Raw genomic sequence first — 26,776 nt, forward strand, 5'->3', positions numbered from 1 at the left:
TATAATTTTCCGAGTACAAGTCTTTAATCTCCTTGGTTAGATTTATTCCTAGGTACTTTATTTTTTTGGTTGCAATGGTAAAGGGGATTGATTCCTTGATTTCTCTTTCTGACAGTTCATTATTAATGTATAAAAATGCCTCTGATTTCTGAGTATTGATTTTATATCCTGCCACCTTGCTGAATTCATTTATCAGGTCTAGTAGTTTTTTGACTGAGACTTTAGGGTTTTCTATATACAATATCATATCATCTGCAAATAATGATAGCTCTACTTCTTCTTTTCCAATTTGGATGCCTTTTATTTCTTTTTCTTGTCTGATTGCTGTGGCTAGGACTTCCAGAACTACGTTGAATAAGAGTGGTGAAAGGGGGAACCCCTGCCTTGTTCCTGATCTTAAGGGGATTGCTTTTAATTTTTGCCCATTGAGTATAATTTTGGCTGTGGGTTTGTCATAGATGGTCTTTATCATGTTGAGGTATGTTCCCTGTATTCCCACTTTGCTGAGAGTTTTGATCATGAATGGGTGCTGGATTTTGTCAAATGCTTTTTCTGTATCTATTGAAATTATCATGTGGTTTTTCTCCTTTCTTTTGTTTATGTGATGAATCACATTGATTGATTTGCGAATATTGTACCAGCCTTGCCTCCCCAGAATAAATCCCACTTGATCATGGTGTATGATTTTTTTCATATATTGCTGGATCCAGTTTGCTAATATTTTGTTGAGGATTTTTGCATCTAAGTTCATCAGAGATATTGGCCTATAACTTTCTTTTTTTTGTGTTGTCTTTGCCTGGTTTTGGAATCAGAATTATGCTCGCCTCATAAAAGGAGTTTGGAAGTCTTCCTTCCTCTTGAATTTTTTGAAATAGCTTGAGAAGTATAGGAGTTAGTTCTTCTTTGAATATTTGGTAGAATTCATTTGTGAAGCCATCAGGCCCAGGACTTTACTTTTTTGGGAGTTTTTTGATAACTGTTTCAATCTCATTTGTTGTAATTGGTCTGTTTAGGTTTTCTGATTCTTCCAGATTGATTTTTGGAAGATTATATGATTCAAGGAATTTGTCCATTTCTTCTAGGTTGTCTAGTTTTTTGGCGTATAGTTCTTCATAGTACTTTCTTACAATATTTTGTATTTTTGTTGTGTCAGTTGTTAATTCTACACTCTCGTTTCTAATTTTATTTATTTGAGTCCTCTCTCTTTTTTTTCTTGGTGAGTCTCGTTAAAGGTTCATCGATCTTGTTTACCTTTTCAAAGAACCAGCTCCTGGTTTCATTGATCCTCTGTATTGTTTCTTTAGCCTCTATGTCATTTATTTCTGCTCTGATCTTTATTATTTCCTTCCTTCTACTAGCTCTGGGCTTTACTTGCTGTTCTTTTTCTAGTTCTTTTAGATGCAGGGTTAAGTTGTTTATTTGAGCTTTTTCTAGCTTCTTGAGGTATGCCTGTAATGCTATAAACTTTCCTCTCAGGACTGCTTTTGCTGTGTCCCATAAATTTTGAGTTGATGTATGCTCATTATTGTTTGTTTCTAGGAATTTTTTAATTTCTTCTTTGATCTCAATGTTAACCTATTCGTTATTTAATAACATGCTATTTAGTTTCCAAGTGTTTAAATGTTTTTCAATTTTTTTATTGTGGTTGATTTCTAGTTTAATGCCATTGTGATCAGAGAAAGTGCTCGATATGATTTCAATCTTCTTAAATTTGTTGAGACCACTTTTATGCCCTAACATGTGGTCTATTCTAGAGAATGTATCATGAGCGCTTGAAAAGAATGTATATTCTGCTCTTTTAGGGTGAAAGGTTCTAAAGATATCTATTAAATCGAGTTGATCTAATATGTCCTTTAAGTCTGCTGTTTCTTTGTTAATTTTCTTTCTTGAGGATCTATCTAATGATGTTAATGGGGTATTGAAATCCCCTACTATTATAGTATTGCTGTTGATCTCGCCCTTTAAGTCCATCAAAGTCTGCTTTATATATTTAGGTGCTCCTATATTAGGTGCGTAGATATTTATAATGGTTATATCTTCCATTTGGATTGCTCCTTCTTTATCTCTAACTATGGTCTTTATTTTAAAGCCCATTTTGTCTGATATAAGTATTGCTACCCCAGCTTTTTTTTCATTTCCATTTGCATGAAATATTTTTTTCCATCCTTTTATCTTCAGTCTATGTGCATCTTTTAATTTAAGGTGTGTCTCTTGTAGACAGCATATGTATGGGTCCTGTTTTCTTATCCATGCAGCTACCCTATGTCTCTTGATCGGATCATTTAATCCATTAACATTTAAGGTTATTACTGATATGTAATTGTTTATTGCCCTTTTTTTCTTTAAAACTGTATTCCTCTTTTGCTATATTCTTTTTTTCCTTTGATCTTTTTACAACAGGTCCCTTAGCATTTCTTACAGCCTTGGTTTGGTTGCAGTAAATTCCTTGAGGTTTTTTTTTTGTCTCTAAAGCTTTTTATTTCTCCTTCAATTTAAATGATAACCTTGCTGGATAAAGTAGTCTTGGTTGTAGGTTCTTGTTCTGCATTACTTTGAATATTTCTTGCCATTCCCTTCTGGCCTCAAGTGTTTCTGTTGAGAAGTCAGAAGTCATCCTTATGGGGGCTCCTTTGTAGGTGATAGTCTTTTTTTCTCTAGCAACTTTTAATATTTTCTCTTTATCATTTAGCTTTGGTATTTTAATTATGATGTGTCTTGGTGTTGGTTTCTTTGGGTTTCTCCTTAATGGAGTTCTCTGTGTGCTTCCTGAACATGTGAAATGTTTTCCTGCCTTAATTGGGGGAAGTTTTCCGCTATGATATGTTTGAACAAAGTCTCTATCCCTTGTTCTTTCTCTTCTTCTTCAGGAACCCCTATGATGCGGATGTTATTTCTCTTCATGTTGTCACAGAGCTCTCTTAGAGTTTCCTCAGACTTTTTGAGTCTCTTTTCTTTTTTCTGCTCTGCTTCCGTGCCTTTATTTATCGTGTCCTCTAACTTGCTGATTCGACTCTCTGCTTCATCCATCCTGCTTTTAATTCCTTCCATTGTATTCTTTATTTCAGATGTTGTATTTGTCATTTCTGACTGATTCTTTTTTATTATTTCAATGCCCTTTTTTATATTTGTTATGTCTTTATTTAGGTTTTCGTAATGGCCATCTATGGTTCTAATATCTTTGAGCATCCTAACAATCGTTATTTTAAACTCTGCATCTGGTAATTTGGTTATATCTGATTCACTTAGGTCCTTTTCTGGGGATTTCTCTTGGTTTATTTGTGTTGTATTTCTCTGCCTCCGCATTTTCTCTTCACGGGAGTGGCTGTGATCACGTGCTCGGGTGCAAGCGTTGGTGGCCTTGGCCTTTGCCCTGCCCCCGTGTGTGACGTTATGCTCGGTCCTGAGGGCACTGGCGAGCACCTTTGCTCAGCTGCGGGTCTCCGCCTGTTTCCGGGCTTTCGCCCTGCCCTTGCAAGAGGAGCCCGCTCCAGGAATGGTTGCTAGCCTTTGCTCTACTGCCAGGCAGGACTGCGTGCCCAAACCTTATCATGGACTTTTGCATTGGTTTTTATTTGTAAAAATATCACATTAAAATCTTTATTGTGATGACCGAGATTTTTGGCACCTCTAAATTTTAAATCGTGCACTTGCTTTATTCTTGTTCTGGCCCAAGGGGCTGCCAGCAAGACCCAGGCCAGGGCAGGATTCCGGGCTCCCAATCCTGGGGGTTGCTCCCCTCTCCCAGCCTGCAGCCTGAGTGCTGACCTCTGACCTCCACTGCCCTCTTCTGGGTGGGGGGGACAGGCCACCTGGAGAGACAGGCTGAGTGCAGTGGTCTGTCAGGCAGCCTGATTAACATGCAGAAAGATGCAAATTGAAGCAAACCTGCTGTTTCAGAGGAACTTAGCATGTTTTTTAAAAAGATAGGGTGAAAGGCAGAAATTGCAGGAAATCATATATTGCAAGAGCTGCTTTATCTTCTCTGTGGTTGATTCCAGAGAGGCTTCTGGTTTGGGAGCCGCATTTCCTGCGCTGGGAGAGCCCCTCCCTCAGGGGGAGGCCGCCAAACGGGGGTGGGGAGGGTGGGGGGCTTGGGAGGGGCTCTAACGGCCCCTTCCCTTCCACAGCCTCTTCCTGGGCTCCCACAGAGACCGAGGGTTAGTGTCGATCCATTCACTAACCCTCACTTATGGGGAGCCCTCCAAGCCTCAGTCATATGCCTGTTGACAGAAGTCAGAGCCACCTGCAAAAGCATGGTCCCCACCTAGTCCATTCCTAGGCTCAGGGACGCCCCGTGGGGTGCATAGCCATCAGGGAAGAAGCTGGCCTTGGTTACAGCCTAGAAACCTCTCTGAAGGTCTGTCTCACCCCCATGGATTTGGCCACAGCGCCATCCAGACGACCATAACGGGCTTTTGGTGACTGTTGCGGGCCTAGGTTGTGTTAGGGAGGGCAGACCAGGCGGGGGGACAGAATAAGCCCCCAGCAACACCACGGGTCTGCCCTCAGCGGGGAATTGATGCCTGGTGGCTCGCTGGTGGATTTTTCCTGCTGAGTTTCCCAGTCGGTCTTTTTTTTTTTTTAATTTTTTAATTTTAACTAGTTTGCACGGAGGAGGCCTGTCTAAAATGGATTTCACACTTCTCTGACTTCTCAAACCGGGGCTTCAGAACATAATTAAACTTATCTTGATGATTCGGGGCCCATCCTTTGGAATCCGTTATTCATCTCGGGAGCCAGTGGACTGTCTTGTTCCAATCTCAGCTTCTCTTCTTCCTAGCTGTGTGGCTTCAGGCCTGGGTGTGAACCTCTCTGTGCCTCAGTTTCCTCATCTTTGAAATGGGAATGCTTATGCCTACCTCATGGGGTTGTTGAGAGGATGAATTGAACTAGTCGATGTAAAGATAGTGCCCGGCACAGGGAGCGTAACTGTAAGACGTGGCCATTTTCGCAGGAGCACCGTAGTTGAATGTTGGCAGTTTCACACGGGTCAGCCCAGCGGAAGGTGGCATTCTGCAAGTGTGGGCTCCTGTTCTCAGAGGTGTTCTCTGCCAGCACTGTGACCTGGCACTTAACCTACACCCTCTCCTTTGGTATCCCCAGCAGGCTGGGGGGGGCATTATCACTCCGTTGGTCAGAGAAGAACACCAAGGCAGGCTAAGATGTGTGCCCCGGGTTGCTTAGCTGACAGGCGGCAGAGCTGAGGTTCCAAGCAGGTGGCCTTGGTTTCTCTGTCAGGTGCTTTGCTGGAAGCACGGCCTACTAAGTTCTGTGTTAATTTTTTTTTTAAGCGAGAGAGAGGGAGAGGAACAGACTGACAGGAAGGGAGAGAGATAGAAAGCATCAATTCTTTGTTGCGGCACCTTAGTTTTTCATCGATTGCTTTCTCATATGTGACTTAACTGGGGGGTTCCAGCCAAGCCAGTGATCCCTTGCTCAAGCCAGTGACTGTGGGCCCACACCGGCAACCATGGGGTCATGTCTATAATCCCATGTTCAAGCCAGCGACCCCGTGCTCAAGCTGGTGAGCCCTGTACTCAAGCCGGCGACCTCGGGCTTTGAAACCAGGTTGATACTCTATCCACTGTGCCACTGCCGGGTTGGGCCGGAAATTTCTTAATAGTTTTTTAACAAAGGACTCTACAATTTCTCTTTCCACTGGGCCTCACAATTTATATAGCCAGTGCTAGCTACCAGCGCCCAGGACTTCTCCTTTTCGTAGGCCATGGGGTAGAGCTCCCAGGGTGACATTTCACATGTTCCCACCACCCAGCATGGGATGGGGTTGGAACTTTCTCCTGGGGAGAGACAGTAACTGCTGGGGATGGACTTTAAAAAGCTAGAGAGCTCTCGGTGGGCTGCCTGGGCTGCCCACTGTGTGACCTTGGGCATTGGACAACAGCTAACAGCCTCAGTTTCCTCATCTGTAAAAGGAGGGAGGTAGAGGAGTCACTTTGTACAGTCAGTATGAGGGTTCAGTGAGTAAGTTATGTGCAGTGTTCCGCTCAATACGCCCGCCATTCTCTGACTCCGGCTCTGAGGTCCCGGATTCCTGGGAGGCTCTAGGGTGCCCAGGCTTCCAGCCCTGACGAAGCCTCCTTCTCCCTCTCAGGTGGGCGGTGCTGAGGGACAGGATACACGTCGTCATTACCGGGGCACCCCTCTACCTCAGCACCGCCCCTCACCGCAGCCTCCCTTCCGGGGCACTTCTGTCCCAAGTCACCCAGAGTCCAGGGAAAGCAGGGACGTGGGCCTCGTGAACTGTGATGTGGTCTCTCTCAGGGAGGCAGAGAGGACGATGGAGGAAGCATGACTTCGAAATCAGTTCTTCCAGGTTGAATTTCCACTCTACCAGTTACTACTAGCTGGTGATCCCGGGCAGGTTCCTTAGCTCCTCTGATCCCCTCTCCCCTCCAGTCTCCTCATTTGTAGAAAGCAACGAAGAATTGTTTTGAGGCTAAAAAATGAAGAGGCTGTCAAGCACTGAGCTCAGTGACCGGCCCACACAGCTGATAGCTAACACTTGTTTGTTGAGTGCGTGAAGGAGTGAATGAATGAGGGGTGAATGGAGGGATGCTCCGGGTTTGCTGTTGTCAGATGTCCTTGCAGGAAGGTGGGTGAGGCAGTGGAAGTGGGGGTTGGACAGGGACCGAGAGGCCACACACGCTCTGTTGGGGGGAGGAGACGAGTGTTCAGATAATCACTCAGTGTGCGCCATGCGCCGTGCTCATATGAACTCATTTCATCCTCACGCCAAGCACGTGAAGTAGACACTGCCAGTATCCCCATTTTACAAGTGAAATCCCTCACCCAGCACGGAGAGGGTGAGTAACTTGCCTTAGGCCACACAGCTAGGAAGAGATGTAGCTGAAGCAGGGAGCCTGGCTCCAGCGACCACATTCCTAACCTTTATCCTGTACTGTACCCATCCCCTCAACCTTGACCACAGCCTTCCATCTTGTGGGAGGCTGCCTCTTCATCTCTGCCACCAGCTTGGGCCTCTTCGGGTTGCAGGACACTGATTCTAAGAGACCCTCGTTGTTCGCCGGGGACGGGGCAGCGTGAGGAAGCTGGCTGGCTGCCCCACAGGCCCTGGCCCTGGAGAGCAGGCCAAGCTGCAGGGACCAGAGGACAGAGCCCTGCGCTCTGGCTAGTTGACAAGGTGATTTGTCAGGATGCAAAGCTTTCAGGTTGAAGAGGCCCCATGGGGATGGGTGGAGAGGAGGATGGGGCCTTCTGCCCGGTGCTCTTGGGGCCACGGTCAGCTAAGGGGCTGGGTGCCATGTGAGGGGAGGGGGTCCGGAGGTCCTTACCAGGTCTAGAGTCCCTTCCACATACTCTTGGGCTGAGTGTTGGGTCGGATAGGACCCTGAATTGATCAGGGGAGTCAGAAACCCAGGGCTCTGCTTGGTGAGCTTGGGGGAGCCCTCCCTGCTCTGAGCCTCGGCCTCCTCAGCCGTTGATGGGTCATGGTCCCGGCCACGTCTCCCTTAGAGAATTGGCTGGGCCTCCTGTGAGGTAGTGGGTGGGAAGGGCCCTCTCGGAATGGCACAGCTATGTGGGCGAGTGAGGTGACTGGACAGAGCATGGGCTGTAGGGATGGCAGGCCAAGTTCAGAGTGGCCTTCCACCTCTCAGAGCCACTCAGTGAAATAGTGACGACATGTGTGTGTGTTAACACTGACTGCGTGGATGTGACTGCCTGCCCTCTGCCTAGCGCTTCATACACTCGACCCCGTTAAGTCCTCACAAGAGCACTTTAAGGTGTATACTATGACCAGCCTCATGTGACAGAGGGGAAACGGAGGCTTCAAGAGGTTACCTCCCTTGCCCAACGACGTCACACAGCTAAACAGCGGCAAAGCCAGGATTCACACGGGGGCGGCTCATTCCAGAACCCACCTGCTCCGTGGCAGACTCTTTGCTAGAACTGGCAGTGGGTTGTTGGAAGATGAAGTGGGACCCTCGGAGGTGCTAGTCCGGGGCCTGGCCCCCGTCGGTGCAGGGCAAACGTTAGATGCTGTCCTTTCTAACGGGCTGGTCCCTGGAGTCCTCGGTCCCAGAGCCCCGGGGCTACCTTTCCCCAGGGGTCGGGGTGCCCCCCTGCCTCCCCTTGCCTCACACCTCCATCCTCCCCTCTCCCATCAGGATGTGGCCACAATGCAGTTCTGCGCCAACAAGCTGGACAAGAAAGACTTCTTTGGGAAGTCCGACCCATTCTTGGTGTTCTACAGAAGCAACGAGGATGGAACGTGAGTTCCCCGGAGACAAGCCACCCCTTTTCTGGGGTCAGGGACGGACAGGTTGTGGCCACCTGGCAGCATGGGTGGCTGGGGTCCACCTCTTCCCTGTGCTGCCCTGGGGCTCCTGCTCCAGAGAGGGCAGGGCATCAGGACGATACATCAGGGCTCCAGGGTGGCGCCCTGGCCACGTGGGCTGGCTGGGGGCTGGGGGGGAGCTGGGGGCGGCCGCCAAGCCCTCGGTGCCGCTCAGAGGGCCTCAGCAATGGTGGATGTTCGGAATGCTGGAGGTGGGGGATTGGGTCAGTGTGGGGCTAGGGCTGTAACAGGGGCCCCTCTGATAGCCCCGTCCTTCTTCCACACGTAGCCAAGCCCAGTCCTCCTCCGCCCACAGTCCCCTGCACACCCAGCTGCTACCTGTCCCCCCCCCAACTGCGCCCCAGCCTGGCGAACCGGGACCCTTTCCCGGCCCAGCCCCACACCTCACCACAGGCTTCATTCAAAACCCTCCCGTCTCTGAAGCCCCATTTCCTCCTCTCCTCTCCCTGATCTAGAAACTACCCACTGGGTGACGGAAACACACACACACACACACACACACACACACACACACACATACACACACGGGCAAATGTGGGTCAGCTGTGCACACAGGGGAACAGATTCTAGGTTGAGGGTCGGGGGGCCTAGGTCTTCCGTACCAACCCACTGTGTGACCCCCCACAGGCAAGCTACACCCCTCTCTGGGCCTGTTTTCCCAGCTGTAAGATGAACCAGTTGGATTAGGAGGTCTCCACGGTCTCTTTAAGCACCACAGCTCTGGGAGGCTGCGGCCTCGTATGGCTGGGAGGCTGCAGAAGCAGGAGGCCGTGGGCCAGGGAGGTTAATTAGGAAAGCTCTGGCGGAGAAGGGGGGCGGGGAAGCAGGGTGTGAAGAAGAGGAGGAGAATGGGTCAGGGCGGGGGGGGGGGGGGGGGCGGAGAAAAATTACAGGTTAGAGCAAAGGCCTCTGCACAGCAAGTGTGCCCTGAGCAGAGGCAGGAAGGCTCTGCCAAGTTCCCGTGGATTGTGGTATTCTGTGTGTGCGCGCGTGTGCGTGTGTGTGCGTGCGTGTGTGTGCGTGTGTGTGCGTGTGCGTGTGTGTGTGTGTGTGCGCGCGCGCGATAGGGGAGCAGCAGGGAGGTGTGTTTCAGTTAAAGTGAAAACTGGATTTTTAAGTCTGAACGTACAAAACAAGAGGAATTAGGTGCGATCATTTGCATAACAAAGGGCTTCTTTGTCTCACCAAAGGGCTCCCAGCAGAATTGCTTTAAATAATTCTTGTTGACTTTGCTTGAGGGAGAGAGGAAGAAGCCCAAGGGGTGTTCTAGGAGCCCAGAGCCGGTCCACCCTAGTCCCCTCCGGAGAGGCCTGCCTGCCGGGTCTCACTGGGCTGGCTGTCTCAGGGGTGGGGGCCGGCTGACCCGGCAGGAGGGAGGGATGTCGGTTTCCGAGCAGGAAAGGGGTGTGTTGCCAATGATTGTTCTAGCAGAGTGATGTGTCGGATGGATGGGGCGGGGGCGGGGAGGGGGAGAGACTCATGATTGACACGTGCACAGGTGGGAGGTACTGAGCACCCCCAGAGCTGTGCTGTGGAAGTGGGGGGCGGAGGAGGGGGCAAAAGGGCAATGTGGAGACCTCAGTCAGCAAGTTACAGCCCCCACCTCGGTGGTGGAGCTGTGGGGAGCTGGGGGGGCTGAAGATGGCAGAGGAGCTGGTCAGGCAGGGGAGGCCGTGGGAGTTGATTGGGAGGTGAGTTTCACCGGAAGCTTGGCCTGGATGTCTCCCTGGGGACACCAGGACGGCTGGAGAAAGCCACGGGGGGAGGCTCCCCAGGCAGGCCAGTCTGCAGGCCCCTGAGGGGGGGCAGGTGCACAGGCAGAGGCTGAGCCAGCTGATGAGAGCAGGTGGTCACCCGGGGTTTGAGGAGAGCAGAGGCTGAGCCAGCTGCTGAGAGCAGGTGGTCACCCAGGGTTTGAGGAGAGCAGAGGCTGAGCTAGCTGCTGAGAGCAGGTGGTCACCCAGGGTTTGAGGAGAGCAGAGGCTGAGCCAGCTGCTGAGAGCAGGTGGTCACCCAGGGTTTGAGGAGAGCAGAGGCTGAGCCAGCTGCTGAGAGCAGGTGGTCACCCAGGGTTTGAGGAGAGCAGAGGCTGAGCCAGCTGCTGAGAGCAGGTGGTCACCCAGGGTTTGAGGAGAGCAGAGGCTGAGCCAGCTGCTGAGAGCAGGTGGTCACCCAGGGTTTGAGGAGAGCAGAGGCTGAGCCAGCTGCTGAGAGCAGGTGGTCACCCAGGGTTTGAGGAGAGCAGAGGCTGAGCCAGCTGCTGAGAGCAGGTGGTCACCCAGGGTTTGAGGAGAGAAGAGGCTGAGCCAGCTGATGCAAACAGGTGGTCACCCAGGGTTTGAGGAGAGCAGAGGCTGAGCCAGCTGCTGAGAGCAGGTGGTCACCCAGGGTTTGAGGAGAGCAGAGGCTGAGCTAGCTGATGCGAGCAGGTGGTCACCCAGGGTTTGAGGAGAGCAGAGGGGGAGGTTGGGGAGACACCCCCTTAGCTGGATGGGAGAAGGGTCAGCAAGGGAGCCAGGGGAGCAAAACTTCACACCTGCCACCCCAGGAGGGACAGGGAAGGGGGCATTCGCAGACCACTCTGGGTGCCCCCTGCTCAATCCGGCCACTCCTCCAGGAGTGAGGATGTGCCGGAGGAGAGTGGGCAGGAAGAGCGGCCCGTGGGCCTGGTGCTGCCCATGATCCGCTCTGTCACTTGAGCAGGTCTCTGACCCAGTGGGACTCTCTGCTCGCGTGAGGGAAATGTTCCGCAGCTCACTGTCCGGTTTGGTCACCACTAGGCACACGTCGCTGCTGAGCACCTGAAATGGCACCTGTGCGACCGCGGACCTGAGTTTCACATTTCATTAAGTGTTAGTTCATTTAAATGGAAGTAGTCCCATGTGGCTGGTGGCTGCCCTTCTGGGCAGTGCGGCCGTAATCTCTGCAACTCCGTGTCTCAGTGTGCACGCGGGGCTCGTCCTGACACCGCGCATGCGTGATCGCCGGTGGGGCTGCGGTGAGGACGAACGCGTTAGGGCAGGTCATCAGAACAGGCCTGGCAGCTGCCCGTTCTTGTCCCCGTTTTACAATGAGAGAAGGAGCTCAGAGAGAGTCGTGCGCCCAGGGCCGGTAGCAGTGGCCTGGGACTGGAGCCCACCCTCCCTTGGCCAGCGCTCTCCCACACCAGCCTCCTGGGTGGGTGTGTCACAATGAATTGAGTCCAGAGGAGAGATGTCTGCAGGGACAGCAGAGAGTCGTGGGGCCTGTGGGTTTGGGGCGGGGGGGGGGGGGGATCTTCAAGGAAGCAGTTTCAGGCGTGAGTCTGAAGCAGAAATCAGACTACACAGGGTTCCGGGAAAACAAGTCGGGAGGAAATCAGGGTGATGGCTCAGAAGACTGGTCGTCAGGCTTGGCTGGCAAGGGAGAAGAGACAGGGGAGACAGTGATTCCACAGGGGGCTCTGAGCACAGGGCTTCTGCACAGCTCGAACCCCCTCCCGTCGCTGCCCACGGCTGCTCCCAAGTCTCCCTCCGGCCCCCACCCCCTCCTCCGCCTGCCCCGCTGCAGCCAGGGGCAGCTGGGGCCCCGCCTCCCTCCGTCCCATTTCTGTGCTCAGCACAGCAGCGCTGGGTGTGTGGGGAGGTCTCCCACGTGTATTTCTACATGCCAGTGGGTGGGTGAGAAGGAGCAGAGAAGAGAAATGCTGAGCCTCCGTGACAGAAATGACATTTTGACTTGGAAATTGCCAGAGAAGAAATGGCACAGACTGTGTGGGCACAGGGCGGGGCCCGGGCACCTTTCTGGGGGACCCTTTCTGAGCTGGGAGGTCACTGGGACGGATGCTGGCAAGTCTCAGGGGGATGGCCCCTGGCCCCAGCTCCACTGTGGCTCCTGACTGCCACCCCACACCCCATGTGGCAGGGCAGGCTTCCAGGAAAGGGCCTGCCAAGCATGGTGTGGGGGCTGGGCAGGGACGCTGCATTGGGGTGCAGATGGGATAAAGCCAATTGTACGATTTCAGTTTGCAAAGCAAGCTCGTGGATTCAGAGCGGAAGGAAGGGGTCTTAGAGATCATCTCAGCCAAGGGCTTCCGTTCTCTGGCTTGAAACGCCAGAGAAAGCTGTGCAGATTCTCCTCTGAGGAATACATCTATTCATGAATTCATTCCAAAAAATATTTAGTGGACGTGTACTGAGTGCCAGGCACTGTTTTGGGCACCAGAGATGCACCAGTGAGCAAAGAACACAAAGCCCTCGCCCTTACGGAGCTTACATTTTAGAGACAGACCATGAAATAAATAAGGAGAAAATCCGACTATGTCAAATGGTTACAGGTTCTATGGAAAAACAGTATAAAAGGGGGCCAGGGATGTCTGAGTCAGGGGACTAGGGGGTTGTACATTTTAGATATGGTGCTCATGACAGGTAGTCAGGTCAAAGAAGCGAGGAGGTGAGCCACGGACACGGGAATCTGGGAGGACAGGCAGGAAAACAGCAGGCATGTGAAGCCCAGACACCCGACTTCACTGGCAATCTCGGGGGCTCACCGACCCCTTCAGCCCATCCACAGAGACTTCCCTGGATCTCAGTTGAAGAACGTCTGATAGGGGCCATCTCCCTGGGTGTACAGGTGAGGAAACACAGGGCCAGGGTGGGACAGACATACTCAAGGTCACATGGAGAGCCGGGCCCAGAACGTGCATCTCCTGACAACACTACTCCCGCCCCCCCCCCCACCGGAACCTTCTCTGCAGCCTGACCAGGAAATGGCCATCTAGCTTCTACCTGGATGCTGCTAGCAACGGGCAGCTCATCACCTCACAGAGCCATGGTTTCTACTGTCCAGCAACTGCAGAGATCCCCCAGCTGGTCCCTCAGTTGACCTGGCGTCTGCCAGTCCTGGTTGGGGCCTGCCACCATCCATCCCTCTCTTCTTTGCCAGGTTCACCATCTGCCACAAGACCGAGGTCATGAAGAACACCCTCAACCCAGTCTGGCAGACTTTCTCCATCCCCGTGAGAGCCCTCTGCAACGGGGACTATGACCGGTGAGCTGAGAGAAGGCCCCTCGTGTGCCCGGGTGCGGGAGGCCTGGCTCTGGTTGGCATGGGCAGACCCCTCAGTGTGAGCTGAGACTGCTGCAGCCGGGCGGGGCGGCCCTGCGCGGGGAGGGATTCCCGAGCCTCCCTCCCCTCCCCTCCTGTCCCTGGGTAGTGTCTGCCTTCCTCTCTTCACAACCCTCCCCGGCCCGGGGAGGGGGGATGGGCCGTGCCTGGGATTCCAGAGAAGCTCAGTGGGTATTGGGGTGTCCTGGCCTGGAGCTCAGCCGCCCATCTTTCCATGGATCCCACTGGAGAGGCAGGTGGGGGGCCAGACGGGGGCTCTAGATGTGCAGAGAAGGCCTGGTCCCCACCAACCCCAGACCTTGGCAAGTGGATGTTGGGGAGTCAGGGTCTCAAGATCCCGTCTGGCAGCCAAGTTGCCAGGAAGGGGGGTGAGGGGTGGGACACGGACCTCCTGGAACTTCTAGAGGCGGCGCAGCCCACTGTAATTATTACGTGTCACCTACCGCCGTCGCCGTCGCACGGGTGCAGCTTGTTGAGTGTGGACGCACCTGGTTTCTAATTGGCTCTCAGACTAAAAAGTACTGTCCCTCTGGGCAAGCTTTGACCTGTCTGAGCCTCGGTTTCCTTCTCTGTAAAACGGGTATTTAAACGGCTACCTACATTATAGGGCTGCTCTGAGGCTCGCGTGTCAACCTTCCCCAGAAGGATTTTGGCGTGTGTGGGTAAACTGCCAAATGCAGCATTTTGTCCAGAGGTGTCGAAGGACTCCCTGCCGCCACTGGCTGTGCCCTGTGCAGGAGGCTGAGAAGTCAGCCGGGAACAGCACACAGTCCACCCTTCACCCAACCCCCTGAGCCCTGTGCTAGAGCCCAACCCCCTGAGCCCTGTGCTAGAGCCCAACCCCCTGAGCCCTGTGCTAGAGGCTGGGCAGTCGGCAGGGAACAGCACACAGTCCACCCTTCACCCAACCCCCTGAGCTTACGTCTAGTGGGGGAGGCAGGCATTAACCCGATCATCACACAAGGAAACATAGTTACAGATTGTGCGAAGTGCCGGGTGGTGGGGGTGGGGGTGGGGTGGGGCTGTTCTGTGGTGTTGGTCTGGGTTAAGTCCCGAGAACCCAGCCTGGTCTCCTGGTGGTGGTGGCTGCAGGTGGGTGCGCTGGCAGGGTTCACGGGCAGGGCTGCCGGGCAGCCTCGAGGAAGCTGGCCTCCGCTGGCCGTTCTAACAAGAGCACTGGGGCGTCCTGGCTGGTGGGCTCGGCTCAGGCTCGCTGGGACCCTGCTCACAGCGGCGTCTGACAGGCTACGTAGGTGTGGTGGTGGGGTGAGGGGGCCTCTGGAGAACCCGGCTCCTTCCATGGCAGGCTGCTGATCCAGGAGCCAAGGGGCTGCCTCTTCTTGCTTCTTGGTTGGGTCAGAAAAGCCACAATCGATTCTACAGGTGGTCACAGAGCACCTACTGTGGGCTCGCCCTGCCTCCTGCTGTGCAGCCCTCCAGGGAGTGTAGCCTCATTTCTGTCTTCAGGGAGGTTAGAGTCTGACCCCGGGGAGCTCAGATGTGCACACAAGTGTTTCAGAGAGCGAAGTAATTGTGCCAGATGAGCCTGCAGATGAAAGTAGGTGTTCTACAAACAGACCCCGATTAAGTATCTGAATGGGGCCTGGGGCTCCCAGAGGAGGGCATGGGAGGACAGAGTGGTTGGAGCATCGGGTCTCAGGAGGCTCGGGAGGGCTGCGAGGCTGTGGGAGGGGTCAGTTCCTGGGGACGATGGCGTGGGAAGAATGGTTGGGATGGGGAGAGGTGGAGAGCAAGGGAAGGGAAATTCAGGGGTGGAGACTAAGGGAGCATGGCCGCTCCAATCCCACTGAGTGGAAGGAATTGGGGTCACCAGTTTCACTGCCCAGAGGGTGCTGGGGGTTCTGGCTGACCCCTCCTCCCACGGCCCTGCATCTCCAGGGAGGGGCTCCCATGGTCTCAGAACCCAGCTTGTCAGGGACGGTGAGGAGGGCGGCCAGGCTCGGCGCCTGGGCTCACCGTTCTGCTGTTGGAAGAGGTGAGGGTGCGGTGGGAGGTGCAGGGCACGGGGGAAACTGAGGCGTCTCCCCGCTCCCAGGCCGAGCCCCGGACTGCTCTCCCTGCGGGCTGGCTGGGCAGCCCAGCCTTCTTCTCCACAGCCCGGAATAGATTGACCGTGACATGACTGACGGCCCTGTTAATGGAGGGGGCCTGGCATGTCACACTGGCTTGGTGAGCGTGAGCAGGCCTGCCACGCACTGAGCCCGAGGGTACCCCTAGGGTAACCCACATACCCAGCAGCAGCCGTACGGGAGGTGCAGGCGTCTGGGAGGCCCTCTCAGGGCGGGGTGGGGGGGCACTTAGGCAGGAAAACAAGGGAGGCGCCTCTTCAAAGCCTCACAGCGCTTGTTTGGTTGGATCCAGCGGCTGTGTCTTCTCTGCCCGCCATGCTGGGTGCTGCCCCCTCCCCCGTCAGACCCAGCCTCCCTCTTAGGGTGCACCCTGGCTGGCGGGAGACAGGCAGGTAGTAATAATAACAAAGCAAAGGCTCCTTGTAGCGCTGATGGGGGGAGTGTGCATGCGTGTGCACGTGTGTGTGTGTGTGTGTGTGTGTGTGTGACCTAATTTAATCCTCCCATAGGTGGTGCCTCCGCTGAAAAAGGTACTAGCGCCATCCCCACTTTACAGGCAAGGAAACTGAGGCTGGCTCTCGAATCTGTGTTGCTAACCACCACGCTGTGACGCCAAGTGGCAGGGACGGGGCGTGAGTGGCGGGTGCTGGGGGGCGGGGCTCCGCAAGAGCCCCCCCGGGGGTGCGGGGCACATCTGCTCTGGGACCCTAGGTGGGACAGGGATTCACAGGGACTTGAGATCGGCCTGGAGATGGGACTCAAAAGGACAGAGAGGTCGTTAGGGTTTGGAGCTTGGGGGCAGGAGAAGAAGGTACCACAGACAGAACTGGGAAGTGTGACGGAGCCCGCGTGGGCAGAGGTGGGCCAGGCACGTGGTGCTCTGCTAAGGAGAGAGGACAGGGGTCTGGGAGTCCCAGGAGAAGGCCGGCAGAGGTCAGGTGCTGAAGGCCCCGGTGGGGGGGGGGGGGTCGGGGGCAGGTCAGGATGCCACAGGTCAAGATCAGGAGAAAGAAAAGGAGATGGTCGGAGAGATAGGAGGGGACCAAGAGGAGGGGCAGTGGACAGGGAGCAGAGAGAGGGGAATTCACACAGAAGTATCGACCACTGGTGTGAAAAGGAGGGCCAGGAGGGTGTGACCCAAGGATCTGCTGAGAAGGAGGCCTGTGTTCTTGCAATGATGGGGGTGGAGAGCAGTTACTGTTACTGAGATGACTGAGTCTTTAGGATACGGGCCACATTGTGTCCTAATCGGTTTCGATACATTATCTTATTTAGGAATTAGGTTTCACAGTAACCCTAGAAGGCCGGGCCTGGTGACCACACGGCCATTTCACAGATGGGAAAGGAGAAGGACCAGAGGTTCCGAACTCACCAGGACAAGGAGAAGGTCGTTTCTCCTTTCTGGAGTTACCGCCGGGCTGCCCCCGAGGTTCGGGGTCCCCCTGTACTTGCCGTGTCTCCAGTCCACACGAGGCGGAGCTCCAGGGACCCAGCTGAGCAGGGCGGGAGTCGGAGGATATGGCATCAGGGTCGGAGCCAGTGCAGCCCCCCCCAGGGGTGAAGCGGGCTGATGATACAAACCATTTTGCCTGCCTTCCCTGAAGTCCCCCTGTTCTCCCCTTGAGCATTCTGTGGCTTGGGGACTTGTCCTCATTAAACCAGTCCCCTGGTGGGGCTGCTGTCATGCTCTCACACCTTGATGTTGACTGAGTGGATTTTAGGAGGGTGTTAAGGGTGGTGGGTCCCCACCTGGAGAGGACTGGCCGCTGGGGGCTATCACAGCAGAACCTTCACACATCTGTCGGCCCCTCTGGTGGAAGCAGTAGCTTCTCCTTTGGGCCCCACCTCCCGCTGAGCACCAGGAGGGGCCAGGCCAGTCTGGGTGAGGGTGACCTCCACTGGGAGTGTCTTACCATCCGGGGCTCACACCTGCAGGAGCTGAGCTGGGGGCTGGGGGGTCTCCGCTGTGCAGTGCAGCCCTGGTGGCACCGTGCCTGTCATCCAGTCTCGCTGCCTGCCCCAGAGAGGCCCGGAGCGTTGGACTGATTGTCAGTTTAGGGTGAATCCCTCGGGGCCTGTCAGCCCTGGGGACGGGTGAGAGGCAGCAAAACGTATGTCCTCCAGCCTGGGAGAGGCTCATTAGGCAGGTCTGCAGCCTGGCTCGTGGGAGACACGACAGAGAGAGCCGCTTAGTGAGCAGTGAGGGAAGCCTGGCGTCTTTGCCCTTGTCCCTCGTCCCTCATCCCTCGTCCCTTGCTGTCCTGCTGAGGCGCACACACCCAGATCTGTCACTCCGGCCCCAGGTGTCCAGTGACCGGCAGGACACTGGCTCCCGCTCCCAGGCCTGGAGTTGCTCCTGACCAGCTAGCTGTGTGACTCGGAAAGCCACACCACTCTGGGTCTCCCCTCGTGATTCTGGGAAAGGACGCTATTGTTCCTGTGTGACCCACTTCTGAAGGACAATAGAAGTTCTTAGCCAGCCGGCAGATATTTAATAACACTATGTAGATTACCTGATATACTTCTCACAAAAATGAGGGGATATTTCAAAATGAAGATGAAGCGATAAGGAAAAGAAGCATTTGATTTTTTTTTATTACACAAGGTCATCAGAAAAGCAAATGACAAGTCAAAGAAAGTTGTTCAGTTATGCAAATGAGATGCAAAACCAACTTTTATTTCCTTGGTGAAAATACACTGTACAAAAGGCTGAAAGTACTGGAGTATCTGCACGTTCCCTGATCCCCTAATTTTTGTGAGCAGGGTATATGCTAGGCACTGTTCCGGAAGGTGAGGATATAGCAGTGAGCAAAACAAACAAAAACCCCAGCCGCGTAGAGCTGACGTTGTTTGTGGTGAGTGGGAATGCTCTGGGAGACAGGACCTTGGGGGAGAAGGCTCGAGTGTTGAGGCGAAACAGAACAGAACAGAACAGCACGCGTCCGATGCTGCCTGTGGGGGCGTGTGGATGTGGTTGGCTTCTCACAGCTACTGTCAAGTGGGTGTGATGAGCCCATTTTACAGAGGCATAAACAGAGTCCCGAGGGCTAAGCCAGCTGCCCAGGGCCACACAGCTGGTGGCTGCAGAGCTGGGGTTGCCTCCAGAGCTGCAGTCTTTCTTGTCCACCACAGCCTCCCAGGCCAGGGGCTCCGTGTCCTGAGCCTTTTAGGCTAAATAAGATGTTATGGGGGCAGCAGCGGCCCATTTCATTGTCCCTCACACAGGGAGATCCTTCTTTTAGGTGCAGTCCCCAGAAGTCACAGTTGGTCCAACATGAGGCTTTGTTATTTATACCTGTGCGAAGGGGCTGGAGCCAAGGTCTGCAGCCCACGAGGAGCATGTGAGGTGACTTGGAGCAGCCCAGCCAGGGCTGGACAGGGGTAGAACTGTTAGCAGAGTAGTCAAAGCTGTGTCTGGCTCCTGTCTGCCTTCCCCTGACTCTGGGCAGCGTCTTTCTCACCTCTCCCCACCCCCCCCCCACCCCACCCTCAGGGCTGGAGTGGGCAGTCTCTCGGCTAATCAGGCCCCAGGCTGCGGGCAGGCGGGTCGCCATCCCTAGACCCTTGATTACACAGGAATCTCACACTCCGTGGTCTCCACCTCAGCCCCAAGTTCAAATACCCTGAGGAGCTTTAAACAGTTCCCCTGCCAAGAGCATCCCAAAGCCATTGATTCTGAATCTCAGGGGTGAGGCGTCAGCATCAGGATTGCTAAAGCTCCCCAGGGGATCCGAGGTGCAGTCGGGGTTGAAAATCAGAGAGGTTAGCAGCTCTGGCTCACTATGAGAATCAGCCAGGACACTTCTCAAACACCCTCTGCCCGAGTCCCATGCGGACTAATTAAATCAAGCCCGCTGGCCATGGGATTATTAAAACATTTCCTCCAGTGATTTCTTGGGTACCCAAGGCTGTGGCTGTGACTGGGGTCCTCCTACGGCCTCTGAGCATGTGGTTGTCACTGATCCGGTCATCTGAGAGGGTGGCGTCAGTTGTCCGAGGAGGGGCACTCCTTCCTGGGGTCCCTGAAGTTCCCTCGCAGAGCTGGAGGGCTGGACTGGGAGACTGTGGGGCAGGGTCCTGGCTCAGACCCTCACCAGCTGTGTGACCCTGGGCCTGTCCCCTGGGTACTCTAGGGCTCAGTTTCCCCCTGTGAACATGAGGGGCTGGAGGTCCTCACTCCAGAACAGGCACGGCAGAGCCCCTGGGCCCTGCCTGGAGCTGTGAGAACTGGGCCTGGGGTCTGTGTGTCTGCAAAGCTCCCTGGTGATCTGTCAGGTGGCCAGGCTTGGATGCTACTAGGGTCACTCACAATCGGCTTTGTCATTCTAGAAATAGGAAGCTGCAGAGCTCAGGTACCCAGGCTCCAGTGTCACTGGTCAAGTACATCTCATCTGAAAAACGATTTGATTATGGCCAAATGCTAACATGGAAAGAAGGGGGCATTTTCATAGAGACCACCAGCACGCCCAGTGGGTTTTACCACCTTGGCCTTTGCAGCTGTTCTGTAAGAACGTCATTGTGCCTAATTTGCTCCACTGGCGTGTGGCTCGTAGAAGGAGTGACATCGCCAGGTCCCCCAGCCAGGGGCCCAGCACCCCAGTCCACACCCCAGCCTCTTCCCACTCTTCCCGGCTCCTCAGCCCACCTTCAGGGGCCTCTTACTTTGTTCTTTCACTTTGTTTTTTCTTTCCACAACAATTCACTGGGGCATAGAGACATTGGTTTTTGGGGTTTGTTGTTGTTTTTTTTTGCTTTTCACAAGAACTTAAAGGATTCCTTGAAATGGCTGGCTTCTCTGCCTATCCCATCTTGCATTTTAGTAACAAAAAGCCTGTTGGTGCACAACCTACCGGGCATCCCTTCCTTCCAGAGCAGTTTCGGTCCCCTGCTGGCAAAACCGCCCCGGTCCCCCATCCACACTCTGTGGAGGCTCATCCGTAGGGAGACAGCGCCTCCTTCTGGGGTTCCAGAACCCCAGGCCCAGTTCTCAGCGACCCAAGGAGATGGGCCGCAGTCATGGATGGGCAAGATGATGAGATGTTCATGGAAAACAGGCCCAGGCGGCCGCCTCTGCGTGCCCCATTTAGAACTGAGGGCTGGAAACCCCGGCTCCCAGGTGGTTCTGGCCCCCGAGACCCTGACCCCGCAGTGCAACCCCGGCAGCCTGTCCATCCATCCCTTGGGCATCCCTGGAGGGCCACTGGCACCAAGGGTTAACCTGCAGCCTTCCACCTCCCTCCTCCACCTCTTGTCCGCTAGCCTGTTGCCATGGAAATGGACTAAAAATAAAATGGGCTCCCTAAGCCCAGCCCCATGCACCGGAGTCAAAACAAACTAATTAAAGCAGCCAGGCGAAAATGTGAAGATAATTACACCCTCACTCAGGAGCCAGTCATGGTGTGGAACCGCTCAGCGCTCAGCGGGCCAGCCCAGCCGGGGACCCCTGGGCCAGTCCCCAGCATGTGGCGCTGGCTCCCCCCGTCCCCCGCTCAGACCCCATGGACCCGGAGTCCCGCCACACAGTCTCGTTACCTCTCCCAGGACAGCCCCCACGGGCCTCAGAGCCGGGGTGTAGCCAGCCCTCACTACGATGGCTCCATCCCTGATAAATTCTCAGTGGCTTCATGCTGGGACTTGTGCTCCCTCTGGGGTGGCCGAGGAGAAAATGGGTGAAGGGAAGTCTGAGGCTGTTTTGCCACATCCTCCCACACAGCTCTGGGGCTGCCTGTGTCCCTAAGACCTTTGCTAAATGGCCTCAGGATAGTTCCTTTGTGTCTCGGGTTGCTGCTTCCCTGGAGGGCCCGGGAGCATGAGGGGGGCCCCGTCCTCTGAGTGGCAGTCCCTGCGTCCTCTCTGGCCCGAGAGCATGAGGGGGGCCCCATTCTGTCTCGCGTCCTCTCTGGCCCGGGAGCATGAGGGGGCCCCGTCCTCTGGGTGGCAGTCCCTGCGTCCTCTCTGGCCCGGGAGCATGAGGGGGGCCCCATCCTGTCTCGCGTCCTCTCTGGCCCGGGAGCATGAGGGGGCCCCGTCCTCTGGGTGGCAGTCCCTGCGTCCTTTCTGGCCCGGGAGCATGAGGGGGGCCCGTCCTCTGGGTGGCAGTCCCGAGTCCTCTCTGGCCCGGGAGCATGAGGGGGCCCCGTCCTCTGGGTAGCTGTCCCGAGTCCTCTCTGGCCCGGGAGCACGAGGGGGGCCCCGTCCTCTGGGTGGCTGTCCCGCGTCCTCTCTGGCCCGGGAGCATGAGGGGGGCCCCGTCCTCTGGGTGGCTGTCCCGCGTCCTCTCTGGCCTGGGAGCATGAGGGGGACCCCGTCCTCTGGGTGGCTGTCCCGTGTCCTCTCTGGCCCGGGAGCATGAGGGGGGCCCGTCCTCTGGGTGGCAGTCCCGAGTCCTCTCTGGCCTGGGAGCATGAGGGGGCACCGTCCTCTGGGTGGCAGTCCCGCGTCCTCTCTGGCCTGGAGCATCAGAAGCGTGCCCTCCTCAGGCCACCTGGGCGCTGGGTCAAGCCCATCTCACCACAAGCCCTTTGCCTCACAGGACCATCAAGGTGGAGGTGTACGACTGGGACCGAGATGGCAGGTAAGCAGGCGGAAGGATAAAGAGGGGCAGGGAGGGGGCGCCCCGAGGCGGGGCGGGGCGGGGGTGGGAGGAGGTTGGGCCCCCCCCTCACAGGGGGAGAGCTGTGCCCAGGCCCTCGTGGGGACTCGTGGCAACTCTGGGGGTGAAGGGCCTGGGCTTTCTGGGGGACGTCCACTGCCCTGTGACTCATCCCTGCCCAGCTCCACTGGCACGGAGGGTCTTCTGTCCTGCAGGACCTGGTGCAAAGGGCATGAGAGGCCTCTTTCCTCGGAGAGCTGCCTAGTGGCCAGCCAGTGCCTAAGAGCTCCCCACATTAGGGAGGATTTAGATTTTCTGAAGTGTGCACGTTGTAAGGTAGAGATAATGGTGATGTCCTGAGCATTCACGGACACGTTCTCTGTGTGAGGCCAAGCCTTGCGGGTGGCCGAGGTACGGAAGAGGAGCTCAGGCAGTGGGAAGGGGACGTGGGAAGATGGACAGACGGTGAGAACCTCCAAGCCTGCCCGGTGGGAGGGCGGTTCCCTCCGGGTCCTGGGAGGCCAGTGCTTCCCCCTTCGAAGTGTCTGGAGGGACCCCATGACGCTGGGAATTCATCAGTGAGGACAGAGGACCAGGAGGCCCCTTGCAGCTTTAGCCCAGAACCCTCACTGGCTCCTACTTGTCTGTTGGATCAAACCCAAATAGACCGTCCTGACTTTTGTGACCGCTCCAATCTGTGTCACTAGCAGGGGGCTCATCAAGGGGCTTCACCCCTGATACTCTCCACTGGTGCCTCTCGCACCCGTGATGTGCACAGGGGAGGTGGTGAAGGCAGTGCAAACGCAGCTCTGAGTTAGGCCCGAGCCTCCTCCCGGGAGCTGACCTTCCCCCAGACGGTCCTATAGAGACAGGCCAGCACCAACACTGCCCCCGGTAACTCGCCTGTCCCCCACGCCTCTCCTCTGACCACATCACAGGCACGTTAAGTTCCTGTTTCCACCCGTGATTTGCCCCATCCTACCCTCCAGTTCCCCATACTTCTCCTCTACTGGGGAAAGTGGGGGACAGCCACCAGATGCAGCTGGTTCCCACCAGCAAGGAACTGAGCTCACAGTCTGCATGAAGAAAGCTGTGACTTTGTAGTAAAGAGAGTGTGGGCTTCAGGGGGTGGCAGGGCCCCCCGGGACAGCTCCTGGGCATCACCCCCCCACACACAGCAGGCAGCCCAGGCCAGCCGTGAGGGTCAAAGGCAGCCAACCACCGGGGAGGGGGGAGTTCTGCTTTGGAATCGGCTTTGCTGCATAGCCGGTAAACACAGACAGAGCCCAGGAAGGTGCCGACACTGCAGGAAACATCCCCCGTGGCCTGGTGGACGTGGCGCTAATTGTCTTCTCAAAAAAACACAAAACGTTATCTGAAAAATGTCAAATACACAGAAAAGTAGAGAGAAGAGCTTAGTGAACACTTTTAAGCTCTCCCTTCCAAATGTAGCGTGTTCCGTGTTGTCATATTTGCTTTATCTGTGTTTTGTCGATGTCGCTTAAATTATAGACATCGTGGCACTTTTATCTCTAAATATCTCATTAGAAACGTCTGAAAAATAAGGGCATTTTCTACATAACCATGAATACCGTTATCACACCTGACACTTTGAACAGTGATTCTTGAATACCCTCTAAAGCTCATTTCATATTCAAATTTCTCCCGGTTGTCCACAAAATTCCTTTTGCAGCTGGTTTGTTCAAACAAGAGTCCAAGTAGAAATGGATCCCCTTCTCCAGAGCCCCTGCAACTTGACCGTTGGGTTTTTTGCTCCATTGGGCGAGACTAGACTCCTCCCAGGAGTCTGGACTTCTCTCTGCTGGTGTGGGCCCCTGGAGAAGAGGCCTGGGCAGGCCTGGGAGCCCTGGGGGGTGGGGGGGGGGTGAGCAGAGGCAGAGGCAAAGCGTAGCCTGGGCCTCATGAGCTCAGCGGCAGCCTTCCTTTGCAGCCATGACTTCATCGGGGAGTTCACCACCAGCTACCGGGAGCTGGCCCGCGGGCAGAGCCAATTCAACATCTACGAGGTGAGGCGGCCGCGCGAAGCCTGGGGTTTGCTCCGGTGGCGATGGCGCAGAGCTCCCAGGCGCTGAGAGCCCCAGGGAGCCACGTGCAGGGCTAGGGGTTCCGCAGGTTCTTCTGTGAGGTGGGTGGGATCGTCCCACTCGACAGTTAAGGAGACCGAGTCTCAGAGAAGCTAGGGGACTTGCCCAAAGACGTGTTTCTGTAAGCGGCAGAATCCAGAGGCGAACAACCTAGGCGGATTGTTACAGTGCCTCCCAAAGAAAGTACTTCCGACACGGTGGGGGGTAGAAGTGGGGGTAGGGCAGAAAGCGGGGGCGGGTCTCAGAAGGTTCCAGGCCCGATACGGGAGTTTCCTGAGTTTAAGATGGCCCTCTGCCTTCCATTAGAACAGATTTAGGGCCTTTTCTGGAAGGAGAATCTCAAACAGGAGTCAGGATACCTCCGTTTAGGCCAGGAGAGCCTTGGACAAGGCAGCCAGTCTCTCTGGAGATAATGGTGTTTGCCCTCAAAGGACGGTTTCTGCGGCGGACCCTCGGCTGGTGTGCGTGCTCCCTCTGGAGTGTCCCCCACCTTCCAGCTGGGGCTCAGCTCCTGCTCCCGGGCTGGCGTCCCTTCCTGTCGCGACCTGGGCTCACAGCCTGACTCTGTGGTCCTACAGCCTGCCAGGCCCGAGTGGGCAGGACGTTGGTGCCGTCTTCCGTTGTCCGGTGTTGAGCTCCTGTGAGCCGGGGGACTTACGTTTCCCAACCATCCCACAGACGGGCTCTAGCCTCACGTTAGCACCCTCTCGGCGGCCGGTGAAGTTGAAGAGCTGGCTTTGACTCCCATCTCTGAGCCCAAACCCCTCCTCCCATCCTTCCCATCCCTCACTCAGGATCTGTGTCCCCAGTGGGCAAGTCTTCTGTTCCTACTAGACCGCAGCTCCCCCAGGGGCAGGTGGCAGCCCTCCTGGCTGCCTCTCTTCATGTTGGTCTGGGCACGGCTGGGCACACAGGAGGTGCTCATTAGACATCCACACACGGAATTCAGTTGAACAAAGCCATTGTGAAGATGGGGCGTGGGTAAATTGCTTTGAATTCTTCCCAGGTAATTGCTTTGTTTCGTGCATCGACAAAGGAAAGGGCTGTCTTGTGGCCCCACCCAGGCAGAGAGAAGCAGGCTCTGTCTTTCTCTAGCCTTCTTGACGGAGATTTTTTTTAGGGAAGGGGTCAGATCTCTTGGAGTTTGGCCTCTAACGGTGCTTGACAGACCAGAAGAGGCCCTGGTCTCTCAGGCGAACTGACTTGTCTTCTTGGTCACGGATCCCTGCTCCCTTGTCATCGACAAGAGAAACTGCAGCTCGGGGAAGCCAGAGAGCTGTCTTCACATCAAAATGCCTTCAGGCAGAAAAGGAATTAGACTTGGCAAGCTGTGGGGCAGGACTTGCACCGTGGGGGGTGCCACACGGATGCCTTCCTCGCAGTCCTGAGGAGAAAACAGGCTTCGGCCAGGGGAGCCCCTTGTTCTGGGCCCTGGCCTCGCCCTGGGGGTCTGACTTGGATGCCCACTCCTCAGAGTTGGCCTTCCCAAGCTGAATGCACTGGCTAAAGTCTCCCCACAGCCGTTTCCGCCCCCCAGCCGGCCCGTGCCGTCGTCCTGGGGGCCGCAGCACCTGGGGAGCCATCCTTGATGATGGTGCCCTCCCCTGCCATCCACGACAGCACGCTGCTTCTACTGCCAGGATATCCTGACGTTTGTGCCTTCATTCCCCCCCCCCCTCCGGTCATCTCCCGCGATGGCCTTCCCACTTCTTGCAGGCCCTCCGCTCAGCAACCTGAGCGTTTCTCCCATCCAAGTACTAACCAGGTCGACTCTGCTTAGCTTCCGAGATCTGAGCGTTTCTCCAAAACGGTCGCCTGAGCACCTGGCTGCCCGGCTTCAAACCCGGTGGTACACTCCGCCCACCACCTCAGCCCATGTTTCACACGGGGGCTGTGTAAACAGATGCACCTCTCCGCCCTACCAGGCTCCTGGGGTCTGGCCCCAGCCCTGCCCTCTGCCCACCCCACTTTCAGCCCAGCGGTGCCATCTGAGGCTCCTTAAACCTGTGTGCTGGCTTAGCCTCTGTGGTTTCATTCACACAGGTGCTGCTCCTGGGTCGGGGCGGTGTCTTACTCTTGTATCCCCAGAGCCAGAGCAGCTCCCGGTCCCTTCGGAGCCACTCCATGCCCCTTCCCCTTGTACAGGAGGGAAGACCCCCCACAAACCGGCCCTGGGGACCCTAAGGACTCTGGGTGTACGCAGAGGGAGAAGACTAGGCTTAGGAGGATTGCTGCCTAGGAGTTGGGAGGGGCCCGGCCTGACCCCTAGGGGGCGCTCGTCCTCCGCATGGAACCTCGGGGAGGGTGCAGCTTCTTAGGGCGGAGCGGCCGGTAGGAAGGGGTGGGGATGCGTGCAGGGGAGCGCGTGAAACCTCAGGATAAACAGGGCGTCTCTCCAGTGCCACTTCGCCTGAAGATCTGAGAACAAAACATTGCTTTAATATTAAAACAGTTATAATTAGAGAGTGGAAATGTGTAATACTGGCTAATTTAAAGACAACACAGAAGACTTCAAAGCAATGTGCTTGTGGCCAGGTCTGTGGGC

General features: G+C 55.5%; 1 protein-coding gene across 2 annotated transcripts in view; it reads left to right on the plus strand.

The window, feature by feature from the left end:
- The window catches only part of CPNE5 (copine 5), a 99,830-nt gene that overhangs the window by 54,654 nt on the left and 18,400 nt on the right, over positions 1–26,776 (plus strand). For both annotated transcript variants that reach the window (XM_066359527.1, XM_066359528.1), the window contains 4 exons: positions 8,148–8,251; positions 13,262–13,366; positions 22,067–22,108; positions 24,078–24,153. In XM_066359527.1, coding sequence (XP_066215624.1) covers positions 8,148–8,251; positions 13,262–13,366; positions 22,067–22,108; positions 24,078–24,153 — 327 coding nt within the window. The remainder of the gene's footprint in view (positions 1–8,147; positions 8,252–13,261; positions 13,367–22,066; positions 22,109–24,077; positions 24,154–26,776) is intronic.

Source organism: Saccopteryx leptura, chromosome 1 (genome assembly GCF_036850995.1).
Source record: "Saccopteryx leptura isolate mSacLep1 chromosome 1, mSacLep1_pri_phased_curated, whole genome shotgun sequence".
Classification (NCBI taxonomy): domain Eukaryota; kingdom Metazoa; phylum Chordata; class Mammalia; order Chiroptera; family Emballonuridae; genus Saccopteryx; species Saccopteryx leptura.